The sequence below is a fragment of the Chiloscyllium plagiosum genome, unplaced genomic scaffold, assembly GCF_037043375.1.
Source record: "Chiloscyllium plagiosum isolate Xiang-an unplaced genomic scaffold, Cpla_swu_hap1 HiC_scaffold_24, whole genome shotgun sequence".
Taxonomy (NCBI): Eukaryota; Metazoa; Chordata; class Chondrichthyes; order Orectolobiformes; family Hemiscylliidae; genus Chiloscyllium; species Chiloscyllium plagiosum.
In genome coordinates, this window is record NW_028270162.1 from 42,092,053 (window position 1) to 42,113,960 (window position 21,908).

At 41.1% G+C, this 21,908-nt stretch overlaps 1 protein-coding gene across 5 annotated transcripts in view; it reads left to right on the forward strand.

The window, feature by feature from the left end:
• The first annotated feature begins 1,687 nt into the window (after window positions 1-1,687).
• Window positions 1,688-21,908, forward strand: part of vsig10 (V-set and immunoglobulin domain containing 10) — a 40,312-nt gene continuing 20,091 nt past the window's right edge. For 4 of the 5 annotated variants that reach the window (XR_015761271.1, XR_015761272.1, XM_043715864.2 and 1 more), the window contains exons 1-5: window positions 1,688-1,806; window positions 14,064-14,348; window positions 16,481-16,750; window positions 18,865-19,149; window positions 19,320-19,427. Coding sequence is in view for 3 of the 5 variants with exons in the window: in XM_043715864.2 (XP_043571799.1) it covers window positions 1,737-1,806; window positions 14,064-14,348; window positions 16,481-16,750; window positions 18,865-19,149; window positions 19,320-19,427 (1,018 nt within the window). In the remaining 2 variants the exon portion in view is untranslated. Of the gene's footprint in view, window positions 1,807-14,063; window positions 14,349-16,480; window positions 16,751-18,864; window positions 19,150-19,319; window positions 19,428-20,966; window positions 21,002-21,908 lie in introns of those variants that run through there. The other variant, XM_088000105.1, reaches the window with a different exon arrangement.

Genomic DNA, 21,908 nt, shown 5'->3' on the forward strand with positions numbered 1-21,908 from the left:
AGGCCTTCATCTTTCTTCTTACTCTTCTCCAAATATTTCTTCTTTTTTCCCAATCTGCTGTTCTTATTCAGTCTGGTATGTCTCTCAGCATTATACAAAGTCTCTTCTGTTCTCTCATTTATAGGCTCTGGCTGATGACTGGCAATCATAGAGCTTCTACACGTGATAGCTTTCTGGAGAGTATGTTTCTCCTTTCTCAGCAGTCATGCTGTCACTACAGGAGCCCTTATCCCTGATGAGATAATGTCTCAGTTATCCAAATTCTCAGGATTCAGTTGATATTTCAGCACAGTCACAAGTTTGTTACTACTCCCTCTCTCCTTGAGCCTGATGTTGATCAAATTCCTTTCATAAATAATATAAAGTTAATGTGTCTTGAAAGCTTGCAAAATCTCTGCAGTCTGGCTTTCTGTTCCTCAATGAAATGCAGGTTGCAGCTTGTAACCATCTTCCCCCCAACAGGGTTACAATTTTTACATGCTGAGGTTTGTAAATTAATTGTGTTGCATTTACATAATTTTGCCAAGAGGGAAGAAATCTAATTCCTACCGCTGCAGGGAGTGGAAAATACTCTGCCATTTTGACTCGTCCACTAATTCAAAATTGTACATTTTTCTCCTTTATAAAATTTATTTGCTGTTTTGTTTAGTAACTTGCCCTCCTATAGCTCTGAAAACTCATGTATCTCCAGGCACACCACTCTCACACCATGTTTCAAGTGATTTGGGTTTTACAATTCCTGCAAACTGTGCACAAGGCACTTACAGAGGTAGCGGTCATATGGCTACAGCAAGACAGCAAGTACACTAAGGGTATAATTGCATTTCTCCAAACAATAATACTGTGTCACAACCCCTGTCTCAGCTCGCTTGCTAGATCACCTTTTGTGCTTTTCCTTATCTCACGACTCATCTCTTCCAATGCTCTCTTTCCTTGTGTTCCACTTTGCAGCTTCCACAAACTTCAGCTCATCCAAAATTCCACGACCCATACTCAAATTCATACAAAGTCCTATTCACCATCAGCCTTATGTTGACTGACCTAAAATGGCTTTTGGTGTGACACTGTCTTAACATCCTTATTCTTAATCCAATATCAGTCAGACAACTTATTGACTTAAACCTTTCACTCCTCAGCTCCCTGCTGATATGCTAGTACAATTTAGGAATTATTTAAATATTAGGAGGTAAGTGGATTAGAATTCTTTGGGGGTAGAAAAGTAATTCAAATTGTAGTTGGGTCTGGAACAATTGTTAGAATAGCAAAATAAATAACTTTCATTTCAATAGCACCTTCATGGCCTTAGTATGTCTTTAAGTGTTTCACAGTCAGTAAATTACCTAATAAAGTGTAGTCATTGTTACAACGTATCAGGTAAGAAATGAAGAAGTGGTTGGATTTGGATCACAGCCATGGACCTTTTTATTTTTCCCCATTATCATTTATAATGTGCATTGGTTTTTATGGGACTTCTACCCTCCAGGAGAAAAACACTAACCTGCATTCAACAAACCAAGGGACATCTCTGAAAGTGAGATGGGAGGGTTACACTGGCTCCCCTGCCCGTTTACCTGTACCTGGAGAGTGGGGCCTTCCCAGCTGACTCTGACTGTCTGCCGCCTACCTGCACCGACAGGTGAAGCGGGCGAAGGTGCGCCGCGCGTGCGCACTCGAGCGAGCCAGCAGGAAGTGCTGAAGGTTATTGTCCTTGGAAAGTTGCTCAGTCAGGCAGCACAATGGGTTGCAGTAATTGTTTACAGCTCGCTACCGTTTTCAGTCTCGCCCTGTGTTCTTTAGTCTGGGCAGGTAGGTTTATAATATATTTATATATCTATTTGATTAGCTCATTTAACCAGCCGAGCGTCCGATGAATTTTCCAAGAGCTATGTTTTTTCCTGTTGTGAAACGAATTTGGGTTCGACATGTTTATGCAGGCTGTTTTGCATGTTTTGCTTGCACTACTCCAGCCAACCATTCTTAAATCTTTGGATGTTAGTTTAGTTGAAACGATACTGAGATCGCATGTTTTACTGGGATTTGATAAGAGTTTCACTGATAGGGTATTTATGTCCCCAGTACGTATTTAAAAGGTAAGATATTTATTACTTGGTATTTTTGAGTGCAACTGATCTTACAATGATAAAATGTAACAATCATCAAGTGTGTCGTTTTGAATCGTAATTAAAGTTGTGAAAAGTCTTTTCCCCTCCCCCTTTCTCTAACATATACCAACCGTGCATGCTGCAGTTAAGGCCATTTTAATTATAATAAATCCTCATGATGTGCCTCTGGCAATCTTCCATGTAGGAGGATGTTACCTGCGAAATATGTTCTGCACTTTCTTTTTCCTCCTGTGTTTGATACAGTGATTTAAATTTCCTTGATCGCTTGATCCTTGATCACCCATCCAGACCTTCCCCCCCCCCCCCCCCCGTTACATGTGGAAGTTTATTCCATATGTAAAGTGCTCAAACGAATGAAGAAGAAATTCCTGACGTCTATTCTAAAAATAGCCTTGTTAATTTCAAGTCTGTGTCTCTGGTGTATATTCCCACAGAAACGTTCATGGTAATAATTTTTTTAAAAAAACAAAAATCTGTAAGATTGTTAGATATCTCGATTTAAAATTGCTTTCTTTCCAGGTTGATTCATCCAGGATTTCTGATAAGAGCCCTCAGACTTTGGATGAAGCTAGTGTCTCTTTTCTCTACTACTACCAGTTGTTACATGCCTTCCTAATGACCAAAGCTACCAGAAAGTGTGAACACAATAAAGGTGTATTATTACCTGCTGTAGCTTCTACATGGTCAAAATGCTGGAAAGCTGAAATAAAAACCAGGAAATTCTTGCTGCACTTAGCAGGTCAAGCATATCTAGAGTTAACATTTCAGGGCCCTCACTGAACTCCACAGCCTATCAGTTTTATTGATTAATACTTTGCAATTGTTGGGCATAGTTAATGTTGAGTCACAGGTGAGGTGCTGGAAGACTGGAGGTTGGTTAACGTGGTGCCACTGTTTAAGAATGGTGGTAAGGACAAGCCAGGGAACTGTAGACCAGTGAGTCTGACCTTGGTGGTGGGCAAGTTGTTGGAGGGAATTCTGAGGGATAGGCTGTACATGTATTTGGAAAGACAAGGACTGATTCGGGATAGTCAACATGGCTTTGTGCATGGAAAATCATGTCTCACAAACTTGATTGAGTTTTTTGAAGAAGTAACAAAGAGGATTGATGAGGGCAGAGTGGTAGATGTGATCTATATGGACTTCAGTAAGGCGTTCGACAAGGTTCCCCTTAATGGTAAGGTCCTAGGTAGTGTTGCTGAACAAGGAGACCTTGGAGTGCAGGTTCATAGCTCCTTGAAAGTGGAGTCACAGGTAGATAGGACAGTGAAGAAGGTGTTTGGTATGCTTTCCTTTATTGGTCAGGGTACTGAGTACAGGAGTTGGGAGGGCATGTTGCGGCTGTACAGGACATTGGTTAGGCCACTGTTGGAATATTGCATGCAATTCTGGTTTCCTTCCTATGGGAAAGATATTGTGAAACGTGAAAGGGTTCAGAAAAGATTTACAAGGATGTTGCCAGGGTTGGAGGATTTGAGCTATAAGGAGAGACTGAAAAGCCTGGGGCTGTTTTCTCTGGAGTGTCGGAGACTGAGGGGTGACCTTATAGAGGTTTACAAAATGATGAGGGGCATTTTGGATGTAGGTTTGCTCACTGAGCTGAAAGGTTCATTTCCAGACGTTTCGTTACCTTACTAGGTAACATCTTCAGTGGGGCTCATGCAAAGCAATGCTGAAAATTCATGCTTTCTATTTATATATTTGGGTTTCTTTGGATTGGTGATGTCTGGAAATGAACCTTTCAGCTCAGCAAGCAAACCTACATCGAAAACCTCAATCTGAGCTACAAATCTTCTCAAAACTCGTTATGAGGAGGATGGATATGATAAATAGTCAAAGTCTTTCCCCTGGGGTCGGGGAGTCCAGAGCCAGAGGGCATAAGTTTAGGGTGAGAGGAGAAAGATATAAAAGAGACCTAAGGGACAACTTTTTCACACAGAGAGTGGTACGGGTATGGAATGAGCTGCCAGAGGAAGTGGTGAAGGCTGATACAATTGCAACATTTTAAAAGGCATTTGGATGGGTATATGAATAGGAAGGTTTGGAGGGGTATGGGCCAGGTGCTGGCAGATGGGACTAGCTTGGGCTGGGCTATCTGGTTGGCAGGGATGGTGTGGACTGAAGGGTCTGTTTCCATGCTGTACATCTCTATGACTCCACGAACTAATACTTTGTCGATATCAATTTCATCTGAAGTTATTTCAGCACCATTCCTGAAGTACGGTTGTTATTTTAATCATCCACTTAGTAATATGTTACATTCCTTTAGTGCAGACAAAATGTATTTTTTTATTTTTGTTCTACCCTCTGAAGGGACACTTCTGATTCTACTGCCTGTCCTATTTTGCCATACACAGATACAAGCATTGGTTAAATAAAAGTTGCCTGTAAGTTGTTGTGGTTCCAGCAGTGAATGGAAAGGCACTGCACTTTCCATTTTTCCATTTTTGACATTTTCTCATTAATATTTTACTATACTGAAAAGAATATTTTCAGTATTTTCTAAATCATTCCCAAGGTTTCTTTTTTCCTGAGTTATATTTCTGGACTCTGCTGAGTTGTTCACCCTAGATATGGCTGTGGCAAAACTGTAATAAAGTTGCATCCCAGCCTCATCCAGCTAATCCAGTCAATGGATCACAACATAATTGATCAGTAAAATGGGCCACATTAAATAAAACCGCTACATTGGAAATAACAATTACATGACTATTTTACTTTGTGTATGTGTCCTTCAGTTCTCCTTCCATTCACTCTCACCTCCCTATATTTGGTCCCGCGTACAATTACAGTGGGTTCCTAACAGAAACATCTACAGCCATGTCTCATTTGTCCTGATGCCTCCGGTCTAAAAATTAGCATCACTGCGTTGAACTGTTGGCTTCATTCTTCATTTTCTTCACAGCAGAAGTTATTATAGGGTGCTTTGGTAATGTCTTGTGCGAAGGCAATTGTTTCATTTTCTAGCAACAACATTTATGGAAGATGATGCTAAGAGGGTAGTGTGGAGAATAGAGGTAAAAACAATAACTGCAGACGCTGGAAACCAGATTCTGGATCAGTGGTGCTGGAAGAGCACAGCAATTCAGGCAGCATCCAACGAGCAGCGAAATCGACGTTTCGGGCAAAAGCCCTTCATCAGGAATAAAGGCAGAGAGCCTGAAGCGTGGAGAGATAAGCTAGGGGAGGGTGGGGGTGGGGAGAGAGTAGCATAGAGTACAATGGGTGAGTAGGGGAGGAGATGAAGGTGATAGGTCAGGGAGGAGAGGATGGAGTGGATAGGTGGAAAAGGAGCTAGGCAGGTCGGACAAGTCAAGGGGACAGTGCGGAGCTGGAAGTTTGAAACTAGGATGAGGTGAGGGAAGGGAAATGAGGAAGCTGTTGAAGTCCACATTGATGCCCTGGGGTTGAAGTATTCCGAGGTGGAAGATGAGGCGTTCTTCCTCCAGGCGTCTGCTGGTGAGGGAGCAGCGGTGAAGGAGGCCCAGGACCTCCATGTCCTCGGCAGAGTGGGAGGGGGAGTTGAAATGTTGGGCCACGGGGTGGTTTGGTTAATTGGTGCGGGTGTCTCGGAGATGTTCCCTAAAGCGCTCTGCTAGGAGGCGCCCAGTCTCCCCAATGTAGAGGAGACCGCATCGGGAGCAACGGATACAATAAATGATATTGGTGGATGTGCAGGTAAAACTTTGATAGATGTGGAAGGCTCCTTTAGGGCCTTGGATAGAGGTGAGGGAGGAGGTGTGGGCACAGGTTTTACAGTTCCTGCGGTGGCAGGGGAAAGTGCCAGGATGGGAGGGTGGGTTGTAGGGGGGCGTGGACCTGACCAGGTAGTCACGGAGGGAACGGTCTTTGCGGAAGGTGGAAAGGGGTGGGGAGGAAAATATATCCCTGGTGGTGGGGTCTTTTTGGAGGTGGCGGAAATGTCGGCGGATGATTTGGTTTATGCGGAGGTTTGTAGGGTGGAAGGTGAGCACGAGGGGCGTTCTGTCCTTGTTACGGTTGGAGGGGTGGGGTCTGAGGGCGGAGATGCGGGATGTGGACGAGATGCATTGGAGGGCATCTTTAACCACGTGGGAAGGGAAATTGCGGTCTCTAAAGAAGGAGGCCATCTAGTGTGTTCTATGGTGGAACTGGTCCTCCTGGGAGCAGATACGGCGGAGGCGGAGGAATTGGGAATAAGGGATGGCATTTTTGCAAGAGATAGGATGGGAAGAGGTGTAATCCAGGTAGCTGTGGGAGTCGTTGGGTTTGTAAAAAATGTCAGTGTCAAGGATTCAAAGGAGAAATTGTTAAGGGTGAGGACCAGTTCGGCCAAACGAATGAGAGTGTCGGTGGAAGGGTACTGTTGGGGACGTCTGGAGAGGAGAAAACGGAGGGCTTGGAGGCCCTGATCATGGCGGATGGAGGTGTAGAGGGATTGGATATCAATGGTGAAGATGAGGCGTTGGGGGCCGGGGAAACGGAAATCTTGGAGGAGGTGGAGAGCGTGGGTGGTGTCTCGAACGTATGTGGGGAGTTCCTGGACTAGGGGGGATAGGACAGTGTCGAGGTAGGTAGAGATGAGTTCAGTGGGGCAGGAGCATGCTGAGACAATGGGTTGGCCAGGGTGGTCAGGCTTGTGGATCTTGGAAAGGAGGTAGAACTGGGCAGTGCGGGGTTCCCGGACTATGAGGTTGGAAGCTGTGGGTGGGAGATCTCCTGAGGTGATGAGGTTCTGAATGGTCTGGGAGATGATGGTTTGGTGATGGGGGGTGGGGTCATGGTCGAGGGGGTAGTAGGAAGAGGTGGCCTCGAGTTGGCGTTTGGCTTCAGTGGTGTAGAGGTCAGTGCGCCAGACTACCACTGCGCCCCCTTTATCCGCTGACTTAATGGTGAGGTTGGGATTAGAGCAGAGGGATTGGAGGGCTGCGCGTTGTGAGGGTGAAAGGTTGGAGTGGGGGAGGGGGGTCGACAGGTTGAGGCGGTTAATGTCCCGGCGGCAGTTGGAAATGAAGAGGTCGAGGGCAGGTAATAGGCCAGTGCAGGGTGTCCAGGTGGATGCAGTGTGTTGGAGGTGGGCGAAGGGGTCCTCGGAAGGTGGGCGGGAGTCCTGATTGTGAAAGTAAGCTCGGAGGCGGAGGCGACGGAAGAAGTGTTCGATGTCACGTCGTGTATTAAATTCATTGATGCGTGGACGGAGGGGGATGAAGGTGGGTCCTTTGCTGAGGACTGATCGTTCGTCCTCAGTGAGTGGGAGGTCTGGAGGGATGGTGAAAACTCGGCAGGGCTGGGAGCTGGGATCTGGGATCTGGTGTGGGTGTGGAGCTGGGAGTGGGGTCGGAGCCAGGGCTGGAGTGGGTGTGATGGTGGGGGGGAATGGGGGTGGAGGCATGAGCAGGGGTAGTGTTCCCCTCGGGGTTCTGGGGGGTGGGGATAGTGACAGTGGGGTCTGTGGGGGGCTTGTCAGCAGAATGCAGGTGAGTGGCGCTGATGGGGACGGAAGTGGTGGCAGACACGGCAGTAGGGGTGGCGGAAGTCACTGAGCGTGTGGCATCGGCGATGATGTGAGGGCCGGAAGTGGCTGTGGGAGTGGCCATGATGGGGCGGAAGTGACATCATCAATCAGCGTGGGGGTGGTAGCTGCATCAGCCGCATGGCTAATGGCGTTTCCGAGGCCAGGGGAATCTTCTGGAATGTTTGAGGAGCGCTGGTTATGGAGGTGGGTGGATAAAAGTTTGTTGTACTTACAGTTTTTGATGTTTGAGATGGAATTGAATTACTGTTTGTTGAGACTATGAATTCTCCTGAGGATGTACTACAGAGTGGGTCCTTTGCAATTCTGAGAGAGTGTGGCCCTCAGCTGAGGCAGGGATGACTGTAGAGAGGTTAGGTGCCGGCACATTGCTGCAAGCGTGGAGCGGAGGATCTTGAAGGAGAACTGTTGCTGCTGTTTTTGAACCTGTACTCTGTACTGTTTGTCCTGTTCGGGTCCGAACTCTGCTGGTTTAAAGGTGGTCTGGAGTCCGTGTGGGATGAGTTGGTTACGAAGGCATGCACTGAGGAAGCAAATGTGGCTGTGGTACCGAGTTTGTTTCACGCCATGTTTGAAGAGCTTCAGGGCAGAGGAAATGACCTGGGAGTTGCAGTGGGAGAGGGCTCCCTGAGATTCTTGTAGAGAGGAGGAAAACTTCTTCAAGGCAGGCATCCTTGCAAGAGGATTCGCAGTAGGGTTAAAATCAACGAGGTAAAAACAATAACTGCAGATGCTGGAAACCAGATTCTGGATCAGTGGTGCTGGAAGAGTACAGCAATTCAGGCAGCATCCAATGGAGAATAGAACAATCTGTCCTCTGTTTTAATCTTAATTGTATTTCTCTTCACAGCTCATGGACATTCTAAAATTGCCAACAGTTTCTGTTTTAACTTTATTTATCATCCTTCTCAAGCTCTCACCGTCTCATCAAATAGACCTTCATTATCTTAGCAGTTTACATTTTATCCTTGTTCATTTACGGTGACTTAAGTGTTATTTATTTAGACCTCACAGTGCCAGGGACTGGGGTTCAATTCCAGCCTTGGACAACTGTGTGTGGAGTTTGCACGTTCTCCCTGTATCGGCATGCATTTCCTGTTTGTGCTCCAGTTTCTTCCCATAGTCCAACGATGTGTAGGTTGGGTGGATTGGCCATGCTAAATTGTCCATAGTGTCCAGGGATGTGTAGGTTAGGTGGGTTAGCCATGGGAAATGCAGTGTTACAGGGATAAGGTAGGGGGTTGGTCTGTATGCTCCTGGGAGGGTCGGTGTGGAATTGATGGGCTGAATTGCTTGCTTACACACTGGGGATTCTATGACTCATTACTTTAACCTTTATTTTCATTGTTTGAGATGAAGAGAGTAATGGTGGAGGGTTGTTTTTGGACTGGAGGCCTGTGACCAGCAGTGCTCCACAGGGATCAGTTCTGGGTCCCCTTTTGTTTGTTATTTAGATAAATGATTTGGATGAGAATGTAGAAGGCGTGGTCAGTACGTTTGCAGATTATACCAAAGTTGGTGGTATAGTAGACAGTGATGAAGGATTTCTAAGATTACAGAGGGATCATGATCAAATGGTTCAATGGACTGAAAAATAGCAGATGGAGTTCAATCTGGATAAGTGCCAAGTATTGCATTTTGCTACAACAAGCAAGGATAGGGCTTGTACAATTAATGGTATGGCCTTCCGTAGTGTTGTAGAACAGAAGGTCCACGGAGAGCAGGTACATAATTCTTTGAAGTTTGTGTCACATGGACGGGGTGTTTAAAAAGGCATTTGGCGTACTTGTCTTCATTGCTTTTTTTGAGTATAGGAGTTGGAAAGTCATGTTGAGGTTGTACAAGACATTACTAAGGCCTCTACTAAATACTGTGTCAAGTTCTGGTCACTCAGTTATAGGAAGGATGTTATCAAGTTAGAGAGGGTTCAGAAGAGATTTACCAGGATATCGCTGGATATGGAAGATTTGAGTTATAAAGAAAGGCTGGGACTTTTTTCACTGGAGCGTAAGAGATTGAGATACGACCTAATAAAACTCGATAAAGCAATGAGAGGTATAGATAGAATTGATGGTAATTGTCTTTTCCCTAGGATGGGGGATTTCAAGACTCGGGGACAAATTTTTAATGTGAGAGGAGAGAGATTTAAAAAAGACATGAGGGGCATTTTTTTTAAACAGGGTGTGTGAGGAACAAACCGCTGCTGTCCTCTGACAGCCCCAACAAGTTGGTTCGTATGTAGAATGAACTTCCTGAGGAAGTGGTCGATGTGGGTACAATTACAATATTTAAAAGACATTTGGATAAGTACACGAATAGGAAAGGTTTGGAGGGATATGGACCAGGAGCAGGCAGGTGGGACTAGTTTATTTTGGGATTATGTTTAGCATGGACTGGTTGGACCAAAGGTTCTGTTTCCATGTTCTATGACTATGGTAACACTATCAGAATATTCTCCAGTATATTTGACATTTTAAAATAATTTTTCCCTTGTTCCCAAATCAATTAATATATTCCCTCACATCTTACCTTCTTAGTTTGAAGAAGGAACGAGTTTACTTACTACTGGTCTCTTCATGAATACTGAGGGACCTGCCAATCATAGGGACTGGGAACAGGGGAGGCAATCAGCCCATTGTGCCTGCTTGACTGTTCCAGCTCATGGCTGAGCATATCTCTCCATATCCTTTAAAGTCATTAAGAGGGTCAGTTAGTTTAGTTGACAGGCCAGTTGGTTTGTGATGCAAAATGACGCCAATAGCACAGGTTCAATTCCCCCAGCAGCTGAGGATAACATGAAGGTCCTTCGCCTGAGTCCTCTGGGACTACGGCAACTTTACCTTTAGTGTCATTAGTCTCCAGAAACCTGTAGGCTTCCGTCTTGAATCACTCAATGACTGAGCTTCCACAAACCTAAGAGGTAGAGAATTCCAGAGGATTGCCACTTTTTGTGAAGAAATTTCTCCTCATCTTAAATGTTCTGACCTTTATCCTAAGATTATGTACCCTGGTTCTAGAGTCAACTGCCTGGAGAAATATCCTGTATCCACTCTTAAAAAGTCTGAAAATTTCAATGGGATCACACGTTCTTTGAAATTGTAGGTGATATAAATCCAGTTACCTTAATCTCTCCTCATAAGATAATCCTTCCAATGATAATTCTAGGAAACATCTTTTGTAACAAGTTTATCCTTCTTTGGATAAAGAGACCAAAACTGTACACAACACTCCAGGTGAGGTTGTGACTATGTACGACTACAGCAAGTTTTACTTTTCCTCTCAAATCACCTTGAAGTGAACACCAACATTACTGTTTGCCTTTTTAGTTGCTTGTTGCACTTGCAAACAGGCTTTTAGTGACTCCTGGACAAGATCACCCTCACCCTCTTTGAATACCCATTCTTCCGAACCTCTCACCCTTTAGGAAATGTTCTGCCTTTATTGTTTTTTTAAACTAAAGTGCATAATTTCACACTTAGTTATGTTATATTCCTTCTGCCATGTTCTAGTCATTCATTTTGCCTGTCAACATTCTCTGAAGCTTCCTAGAACCTTCCCCTCAGTTTGCATTCCCAGATTTACATCATCGGTAAATTTAGGAATATTACAATTGGTCCCCGTTTCCAAATCATTTATGCAGGTTATGAACAGTTGTGAACTGGTACTGTCCTAATAGTAACAGCCTGTCATTCTGAGATTCCCTGTTTCTGCCTGTTAACCGATTCTCAATTCATACAAGTATTCAAAGTCGAATTCCATGCGCTTTTAATTTTATTTACTAACCTCCTGTGTGGGTCTAAGCTAGAACCATCAGAAAATTCCAATACACTACATCCATTGCTGCTCTCTGTATGTTCTATGGTTTACATCCTCAAACATCAAGTTTGTCAAACATGATTTTTCTTTCACAAATCCATGTTGATTCTGCCCAATTTTTCCATTCTTTCCTAAATGTTAATTTAGCATATCCTTTATAACAAATTCTAATATTTTTCCTATTATGGATGCCAAGTAACACATCTGTAGTTCTCCACTCTTCCTCCCACCTTAAACAGTAAGGTTACATTTGCTACTTTTTAGCCTGGAGGAACATTTACACTATCTATAGAGGTATGAAAGATAACCACTATTCCATCCACTCTCTCTATTGTTATTATCTTTTACACTCTGAAAAGGAGCTCATTGGATCCAAGTGACTTTTTCAAGACTTTTTAAGCCAATTAAATAATGGAAAAATTGGAATTGCTGTTTTCTGCCCCAGCCAATGTTCCCTCTAAGCTTTATGGCTACTCTGAGGGTCTGCATATGTTGATCAGAGTGCGAACTCATAAACTGCTGCTTCTGGAGACTGCTGCTGTGCATGGTCCTCAAAGGTCCAGACATGGTGGCAAAAGCTAGACCGAACTAAAGTCCCTACTCCTAATCTATTCCCTAGCTACTGACTTTCTCTCTCAGGCAACAGTCTGAGATTAAGTTGTTCTGTTTGCAACCTTTCTGTCACATTTCACTCAGATGAGCTTCTGACCTCCTTTAATTGTGCTACCACTGCCCACCTATTTCCATATCCAGAAGGTTGTTCAATTTCATCCGTCTCAGCTCGTCTGCTACTGAAACACTCATCTTTTCCTTCATTACTTCTGAGCTCAACTAATACACTTTGGCTAGTCTCCCACATTCAGCCTTGCGTGAACTTGAGGTCATCCAAAACATTGCTGCCTGTGTCTTAACTTATACCAAGTTCTGTTCCCCTCTAATCTTTCCCCGTTGACCTATGTTGACTCTGATATGAGCAATATCATTATTTTAACATTTTTATCCTTGTTCAAATTTCTCAGTGGCCTTATCCCTTCTTATTGCTGTAAGCTCCTTCAATTCCACAATCCTGACATAACTATGGCACTATCCATCTGGTCTCTTGTACATTTCGAATTGTAATCATTCTGCCATTAGTGGCAACATTTCCCTAGATCTCAAGCACTAAAATACTCTCTCTATACCTCTTTACCTTTCTAGACCGTAAGACCATAAGATATAGGAGCAGAATTAGGCCATTCAGCCCATTGAGTCTGCTCTGCAATTCGATCATGGCTGATATTTTTCTCAACCTCATTCTCATTCCTTCTCCACATAACACTTGATCACTTACTAATCAAGAACATATCTATCTCTGACTTAAACACACTCAATGACTTCACCTCCACAGCCTTCTGTGGTAATTAGTTCCACAGATTCACCGCCCTCTAGCTGAAGAAATTTCTCCTCACCTCAGTTCTGAAAAATCATCCCTTCCCTCTGAGGCTGTGCCCTCGGGTCCTGGTCTCTCCTACTTATGGAAATATTTTTTGCATATCCACTCCATTTCTCCTTCACTTTTCTCCTTTTAAGATAATGCTTAAAATAAGCCTCTTTGATCAGGCTTATGGTCATCCAACCAAATATCTCCTTGTGTAGCTCTGTGTCGTTTTTGTTTTCTAAAGTTTCTGTTAAGCTCATGGGGTGTTTTATGCTAAAAATCATAAAGTTATTGTTGTAAATTTGGGAATTAAAATATGGAGGAACATCATTCTAATGGTCAAAACAATTAACAAATTGCAAACTCATTCTATTTATTATCTGGATATCGTAAAACATTTAACTGTTAATGCAGTAGCTCAGGTTGAGGTTTAGGGTGTTGGTTTGCTCGCTGAGCTGTGGGTTTGATATCCAGACGTTTCATTACCTGGCTAGGTAATATCATCAGTGGCGACCTCCAAGTGAAGCAAAGCTGTTGTCTCCTGCTTCCTATTTATATCTTTCTCCTGGATGGGGTTTCTGGAGTTTGTGGTGATGTCATTTCCTGTTTGTTTTCTGAGGGGTTGATAGATGGCATCTAGATCTATGTGTTTGTTTATGGCATTGTGGTTGGAGTGCTAGGAATTGTCTGGCATGTCTTTGCTTAGCCTGTCCCAGGATAGATGTGTTGTCCCAGTCGAAATGGTGTTTTTTTTTCATCCGTGTGTAGGGCTACAAGGGTATCCTTAACTGTTAAGGATACGATGACATTACTTTATGTTAGACCTTTGATGTTGTAAACGTTTGGACATTTTTAAAATAGTCTAAATATGTTCTTGTTTAAAATTCATACTGTAAATGTCTAAATGCTTTAACCAATATTGGTTCTTATACTCCATCAATCTTGTGTATAACCTCTAGTCACTTTGCAGTACAATAAATAGACTTCCAGTTTTACAGTGCAAATAAGTGCGTTTGTAGAATGTCCACAACACCAAATATGCCTTTCCCACTTTGGGATGGAGTGACACTTGATAAGTTTCTATCAATTAAAAAACTAAAATGTGTAGTTATTGATATTCACACCTAACACTGGAAATAGTATTAAATGTCTGTTGCTTTCACTTCAATCTCAAATGTGTTCTTTGTACTTACAGATAATGAAATGAAATTTACTATTACCATTAGTCCTGGAGAAGAATTGCCAAATAAAACAATCTACGTGATCAAACACAAAAATGTTACATTCAGTTGCTCGAGCACGTTTCAACAGAAGCAGAACATATCCTGGATCTTTGTTCATCCAGATTCAAGTCAGGAAGTTTTTACAAATGTTGAGGGAGCACATACGGAATTTACACTTTTTGATATAGGTTATGACAACCAGGGGAATTATACCTGCTCAAAAAACCTCAGTGATACCAAAGAAGTCCTTGTCTACTGTAAGTTATATTTACAATTGCTTTTTAGTATCTCTCTCAAATATTTTACTTATGATCAAAAAGCAACATTTCCAGATGTTATAGATTAGCACTAGTTAATGCAAGTGTAATTGTTTTAAATTTATCACTTTTGCTATTTCAAGCTGTTCCTTTCCATATCAGCAAGTACTTCATTAATATAATAAAAGATCCAACATGAAAATAAACAATGTATAACATTTTGACTTTGTTTAGAATTCTATTCTTATGTAGTATCACTGATACGTGTTAAGATTTGATCAGTTCCTGGACAAAAGACATCTCTTGAATCTTTGGCTTAAGTTACCGAGTGATGCCAACAATGACTCTGAACAAATGGTATGTGGGAATATGGAATTAGTGAAATATTATGTTCAGGTGGTCCCTAACATCCCACTTTCTTTTTACCCCCACAAAAACTTGGATCCCCTGAAGTAAACAATGGGGTTGTCAAGGCATTCAGCAGGTGTCTGAATAAGGGAATAAAGTGAACAAAAAGTAGGAAAAAGGAAGCCTATTCAAAACATTTTAAAAAGTGTGATGTATTTAATGCCATAAAATAAGCGGATGTGTCCTGTGAAATTAAGTGAGGATACATTATGGTCAATTTTTGCTAAAACTTAGATTGTATTCCTTTGAGTTAAGAAAGTTTAAGGGCGATTTAATCGAGATATTTATAATGATAGTGATTTGACGGTTTCACTATATTAATTCTAATTTCCATTGTTGGCATAATTTTACAGCACGGAAACAGAGCCTTTGGTCCAACCAGTCCATGCTGAACATAATCTCAAACTAAACTCCGACCTGGCTGCTCTTGGCCCATATCCCTCCAAACCTTTCCTATTCATGTACTTATTGTCTTTTAAACGTTGCAACTGTACCCACATCCACCTCTTCCTCAAAGTTCATTCCACACGCAAATCACTCAGTGTAAAAGAATTTGCCACTCATGTCTTTGTTGAATCTATATTTTCTCATGATCACTTTGGCACAAAATAATAAAGCACCTTTATCACATATACAAGTGCTGATCTGGAAAACGTGCCCTCAAAATTCTTTGTGTCAAGTGAAATTTTCAAAACTGAAGTTCATGAATTTTCATTGAATAACGATATTGAGTGTAATGCTGCCTCAAGACTGTTCATTGGCTGCAGTGACCTGAAAGGTCTCACAGACAACTTGGCCCCGATATGTTACTATGCTAAAAAGTTAAGAGGACAGATTAATCAAGAGATAATGATCAAAGGTGGAATTCTCTCTAAAACATCTCTCTGTCTCATCAAGCTTTAAGGTACTGCTTAAAAGCAATGTCTCCAACAAAGCTTTGATGTGGTTCTGTGTCAAATTTTATTTCAAAATTGTCCTCTGAAGGAGAGGTTTCATTGCCTTAAGGATGCAGTTTGAAATCAAGTAATTGTAAGTGATCCCATTGTTTCAAATATTGGGAGATCTGAGAAATAGCAAGTTTCCTTTTTTAAAAGAAGTCTCATAGTAGCCATTTTGATATCGTGCGCACTGACTTATTCGTGTTGCTGTTATGTAATAAATGATAAGAATATATTGTAATTTTAGGAATTAGGAGCAGGAGTATGCCCCTCTGTCTTTCTCCACCATTTAACTAGATCGTGGTTGATCTAGTTTTGATAATTGACTATGTCATTAGCAATCAAATCACCAACCAACTTAATTCAGTTTTTTTGAAGAACTGAAAACGAAGGATAAACTGCAGACATGAATGTAGAATTCAATCATGCCAAGCTCTTTCATAAAGTAGCTAAAGGGCTTAAGACCCTTGTAATTTTTATAGTTCTGTGCACAAATCAGTTCATGTAATTGAAGAAAATTAAAAATAAAGGATTCCAAAAATGGAAGAGAAATCATCCAAATATGAAATTCATCTGTTGAAAAAAAAATCCAGAGAGCAATTAATTTCTGTAGCTTTTGAACTCATTTTTCAGACCATGGGACTAAAAGCTTCTAGGGGAAGATGCAGTACTGTTGCGGCAAGCATGAGCCCTTTCCCATTCAACAAACTATGTATATGGTAATATAGGTATTATAAAGCAAAATCTGTTGTTAGTATACTTTGGCATTTAATGTTCATTTTTCAGATCCACCAAAGGGACTTCCAGTGTGTCATGCATCAATTTCAGAAGATAACGTTCAGCTGTTTTGTTCTTGGAATGAAGGATATCCCTATCCGACACTTGTTTGGTCAAATGAAAATCAGGAACTCGGACCTGATGGGCTAGCTGGGTCAAATGATACCACAGTACTAGAAATAAAAGGTTCAAATCTACGTGATGGTCAATTGTTTAAGTGTGTGGGTTATCACATTGCATACGAACAAAGGATGGAAAGGTCATGCTCATTGACATTGAGTAAGTAAAATTTGTTCAATATGCTATTTTTCCAACATACGCAGTGACCATCTTTTGCTGACATGATATTTACAGTAAATTGAACTGTAAAAATAATTTAAGGCAACAATAAATACTCATTTGCTGAGGTACTGTCTTTTACCATATATGGATATCAAACAAGCTTCATGCTTTATAGCAGATGACCTCATTAAAGTGGAAACTGAGTGGTTTACACACATGCTGGTAAGCAACTTAAAAGGCAAACCCTGGTTATAAAATATGTTTTCTATATTTGGATGAAATTAACTCCTTTGTATTTGATTGTAGGTGTAATCCAAAGAAAACCTTTTTAAAACTTTTTTTAAAAATCAGGTTTCTATTGTATTGAGCAGAGTTGAAGTTTACTCATAGAATCATAGAATTCTTACATTGTGGAAGCAGTCATTTCCCCTATCACGTCCATACCGACCCTCCGAAGAGCATCCCATACAGACCCCCTTACCTAACCCTGCATTTCCCATGCACGTCTTTGGACTATGGGAGGAAACTGAAGCACCTGGTGGAAACCCACACACTCTCAGACACAGAGAATCTGCAAACTCCCCACAGACAGTCCTCTGAGGCTGAAATCGAACCTGGGTCCTGGTGCTGTGAGGCAGCAGTGCTAACCGCTGAGCCAACATACCACCCACTGACATTCTCTGACATTATTTTCAAATTTGATGCCAAGGTTTGAATCCTTGTTGACTTTGGGTTTTTTTTAAAATAGAATGTTAATCTGTGTCTCTGGTTTATGGGGGAGAACTTGTACGAATAGGTGCCAGTTGAAGCACTGCTGTGGTAGCTCAGCGAGAAACTTAAAGCAACCATCGTTGCCTTGGAACTCAGACTGTTGAGTGTGAACACCCACTTTGGGAAGGCCTGATCTATGTTCCTGAAGTTAAAATTAATAACTTGTATTTTAAAGATTCATTTAATAGTTAGTAATATGGGTGATCTTGCAGTTCACATCACTTACACTGCTGTGTTTATTCTACACATTCACCCATTTTGGACAAATTACATTGAAGGACCTTCCATTACCATAAACATTGATTGCAACTTAGAACACAGTCGGTCATTGGCTCATTGAAACCACTGTTCAACACACGTTGAACACGAGGAATACTTTGAGGATTGTGAGCATGAAATAATTAATTTCTGTCAAAGTGTGCTGAGACTGCGAAATTCTTTTTGTCTCCCCCAGAGATGGAGGTGGGGTCGGTAAGGCAAAGGTTGATAGATTTCTGATCAACAAGGGAGTTAATGTTGCATCAGGGGTAGACAGGAACATGAAATTGAGACCACTGTCGGATCACCCATGATATTACTGAATGGGAGAGCAGGCTCGGGTCCAAGTGGCTGCCTCCTCCTAATTTGTGTGTTTGATTATCTGCTGTTAAGTATTTTACAGGATGCCCCAAGCAACAAAAATGACAGCCTCCTGAAACCAAGCTGCATTTAATTTTCAGCTTATTCAGCAAGAATCACATCCACATTGCATTCTTTGTCCACACTGATCAGTATTTTCTGCATTTATAATCGTAAGAAATTGTAATTGTATATAAGTGCAAAAAAAAGCTTTTAAGTTTGCCAATAGCAAATAATGGTAACAAAGTGTAGAGACTGATGGTTCCTGACCTGTTTTGGAGGATCACCTCAAAGGAAGGAATATTAAAATTTTGAACTTACATTACTTAAGTTTAGTTTCTAATATGTGAATTTCTTAAAATTGATCTAACTGTGACCAGATGCAATGACCATCAAGTATAGCAGGAAAAGGGCATTTGCACAGTATGCTTGCATTTGTGATAAGCAAATGTTTTTTAAAAATCATAAAATTTACATTAGGTGAATTTCAGTAAATGTTACTTGAGATTTTTGAATGACAAGTGTTTAATGTATTCATCTCATGGATATTTTCAGTTAATTACACATTTTGTTCCCCCTTCCATGTTACCCAAGAAATGTTTTTTTTTCTCACTAGTTCTGATATTTATTCAATTGCAGTGTAAAATTAGCTTAGTACTTTAGTAAGCAAGACTACAATATCTATAGGATGTTGCATGAACCATAACTCTTGTTTGTTCCAGAGGCTCCACTTCCAGAGTCACAACCTCTTGTAACTGGATATGTAGGGAAGAATACAACACTGACCTGTCACAGTAAGGAAGGAAATCCACCCCCCAAATTGACTTGGTGGAGAAATGATGAGGTGGAAATTCTCCCAAACAGTAAATACATAATCTCAGAAGAAGGTGTTGTTTCAAGCTTAACAATATTGATGCCCTCAAAAGAGGAGGATGAAGGAAGATACATTTGCAAGAGTGAGAATCCTCTGGGGATTAAAGAGGTCGAAATATGGGTCTCATTTAACAGTGAGTTTATTACTGTAACTATTAGACTAAAAGTAAACACTTTTTGGCTCTTGTTATAAGTTTATATGCTACATGATTAATGAAATAGAATACTTTTCAAAATTCACTTGTTAAAACATCATTTTGTAGCAATTGACAATATTAACTTTGATCTTCCTCTACACAAACAGCTAAAGTCATTTCTGGATTAGTTGGGGGAATCACTATTTTTGTACTCCTAAGTGCTGCAACAATCTTTGGAGTTTTACTGTATAAAAACTGGAACAAGTTAATTACCAGTAAGTACTAAACATTTTTTTTATGTTCAGCAGCAATTATTCCTAAGTAGTTTGCTTAGGAATAATTATTCCAAAGATGTCACTAGGATTTCAATAAAATGTACTAGCTTGTGAAATTTTCATACCAGATCCAACTGAACTAAAGTTCGCAGTTTGACAATTTATAAATATTACTCTTTAAGGTTATTATGTTTAAGGAGACAATTCTGAACTTGTAGCATTAGAAATGCTTTTATGTTATCTAATTAAGTTTAGTTGTCTCCTGGCTTTTTATCTATTTCAGTAACTCCTCAGTCTTTTGTACTTTTACAGTGTAGTGCAAAAACCCACATTGTGTATTTGTTATTTCAGTTTTAGTTTTATATATATTACATTTATACGTTTAGGACGCTAATTTTAATTCAAACTTTGTACTTTTAAGGTGTGTTAAAGCCTCAGGCTAGTCTATCTCCCACTTATTACCATGTCCCTGTTTACAGTTGGACTTTATTTGTAAATCAGTAACTTCTGTTTTTCATAATCACTGTCTTACCTTCCATCCCCCAATCAATATGGAAGAATTATAATCCCATTGGAATTCTGTTTAGAGTTTTATGTGATAGTTTGTTTTGTGACTTATTTAATGTTTCATCAGAACAGAATGCCTGCAAACATAAATTAACTTGGCAATTTTCCCTCTTATACAATGACGTGTTTAGGAATAGTAATGCACTGTTGTGAATCAGGTGGATTACAGGAGGTTTTGACTAGATTTATCAACAGTTCCTACAACTGGGGATAAGAGCAGTTTATCACCTGTCTGTACCATCGAGATACTTGTTGAAAGTAAAGAATAAATCAAGTTTTGTCATTAGTCAGTTTGAAGACCAACACTAATGTTACAGGGAACATAGAACAGCCAACCAGGTTACTTAATTGTGTTTCCAGAAATGTAATTCAAGTTTTTAAAAATCATTCATGGGGTACGGGCATCACTTGTAAGGACAAAATTTATTGTCCGTTTTTAATTACGCTTGTGAAAATTGAGGTGAACTGCCTACTTGATGTGCTGCATTCGCTATGGTAGACCTGCTGTGCTGGTAGCAAACAAGTTCCAGGATTTAACCCAGTGACAGTGAAAGAATAGCACTTTGGTTCCAAGTAAAAATAGTGCATGACTTTGAGGGAAACTTTCAAGTACTGGTGCCGCCCTTGTCATACTAGATATATGGAGGTGGAGATTTGGAAGACACTAAGGAGCCTTAGTGAGTTGTTGCATTGTATCTGTTAGATGGTCCATGTTGCTGCCACTGCACATTTGTCATGGAGGATGTGAACGCTGAAGGTGTTATATTGATGCCAATCAAGCAGGCCTCTTTGTCCTAGATGGAGCCAAGCTTCTAGAGTGTTACCGGGCTGCACTCATCCAGTCAAGTGAAGAATATTCCATCATGCCTGATTGTGGACAGATTTTGAAGTTACTTACTGCAATTCTCAGCCTCTGAAGTGCTCTTATAGGCACATTATGTATATCACTTGACAATTCAATTTCTGTTCAAGGGGAATCTCCAGCAAGTTGATCGTGGGGAGTTCAGTGATACTACCATTGAATCTCATGGGGTGATTGTTCTAAAGGTTGTTCGCATCTTACTGCATTTGGACATTGACTACTTCAGTATTTGTGACGCAGTCGGTACTGAAGATTTTCATTAAATGCACATTATAATGAGCGAAGGTCATTGATGAAACAACTGAAGATGGCTAGACTTCAGAAATAACCCTGAAGAGCTCCTGCTGCATTATCCTGGGACTGAGATGATTGACCTCCAACCCACAAAAGTCATCCTTTCTGCCATTGGCTCCACAACAGTTTTGCTCGGTCTCCTTGATGCTATACATAGTCAAACACTATCTTGATGTCATAAAGGTTGTTCGCATCTTACTGCATTTGGACATTGACTACTTCAGTATTTGTGACGCAGTCGGTACTGAAGATTTTCATTAAATGCACATTATAATGAGCGAAGGTCATTGATGAAACAACTGAAGATGGCTAGACTTCAGAAATAACCCTGAAGAGCTCCTGCTGCATTATCCTGGGACTGAGATGATTGACCTCCAACCCACAAAAGTCATCCTTTCTGCCATTGGCTCCACAACAGTTTTGCTCGGTCTCCTTGATGCTATACATAGTCAAACACTATCTTGATGTCAAAAGCAGAGATTCTCACTTCCCTTTGAGTTCAGTTCTTCTGTTTGAACTAAGGCTGTAATGAGGTCAGGAACTAAGTGAGTCTGGTGGAACCTAAACTGAGTGCCAGTGAGTAGATTATTGTTGAGTAAATGTTGCTTGATAAGCTGAAGATCCCTGTGAGTGTTTCAGCCTTGGTTTTTGCACTGATATACTTGCCTCTCCCTCACCCCCTGCAACAAGCCTAGTTGAACAACTGTGTCCTTTAGGACTCTGCCATCTTGGCCAGTAGTTGTGCTATCACTCCCTGT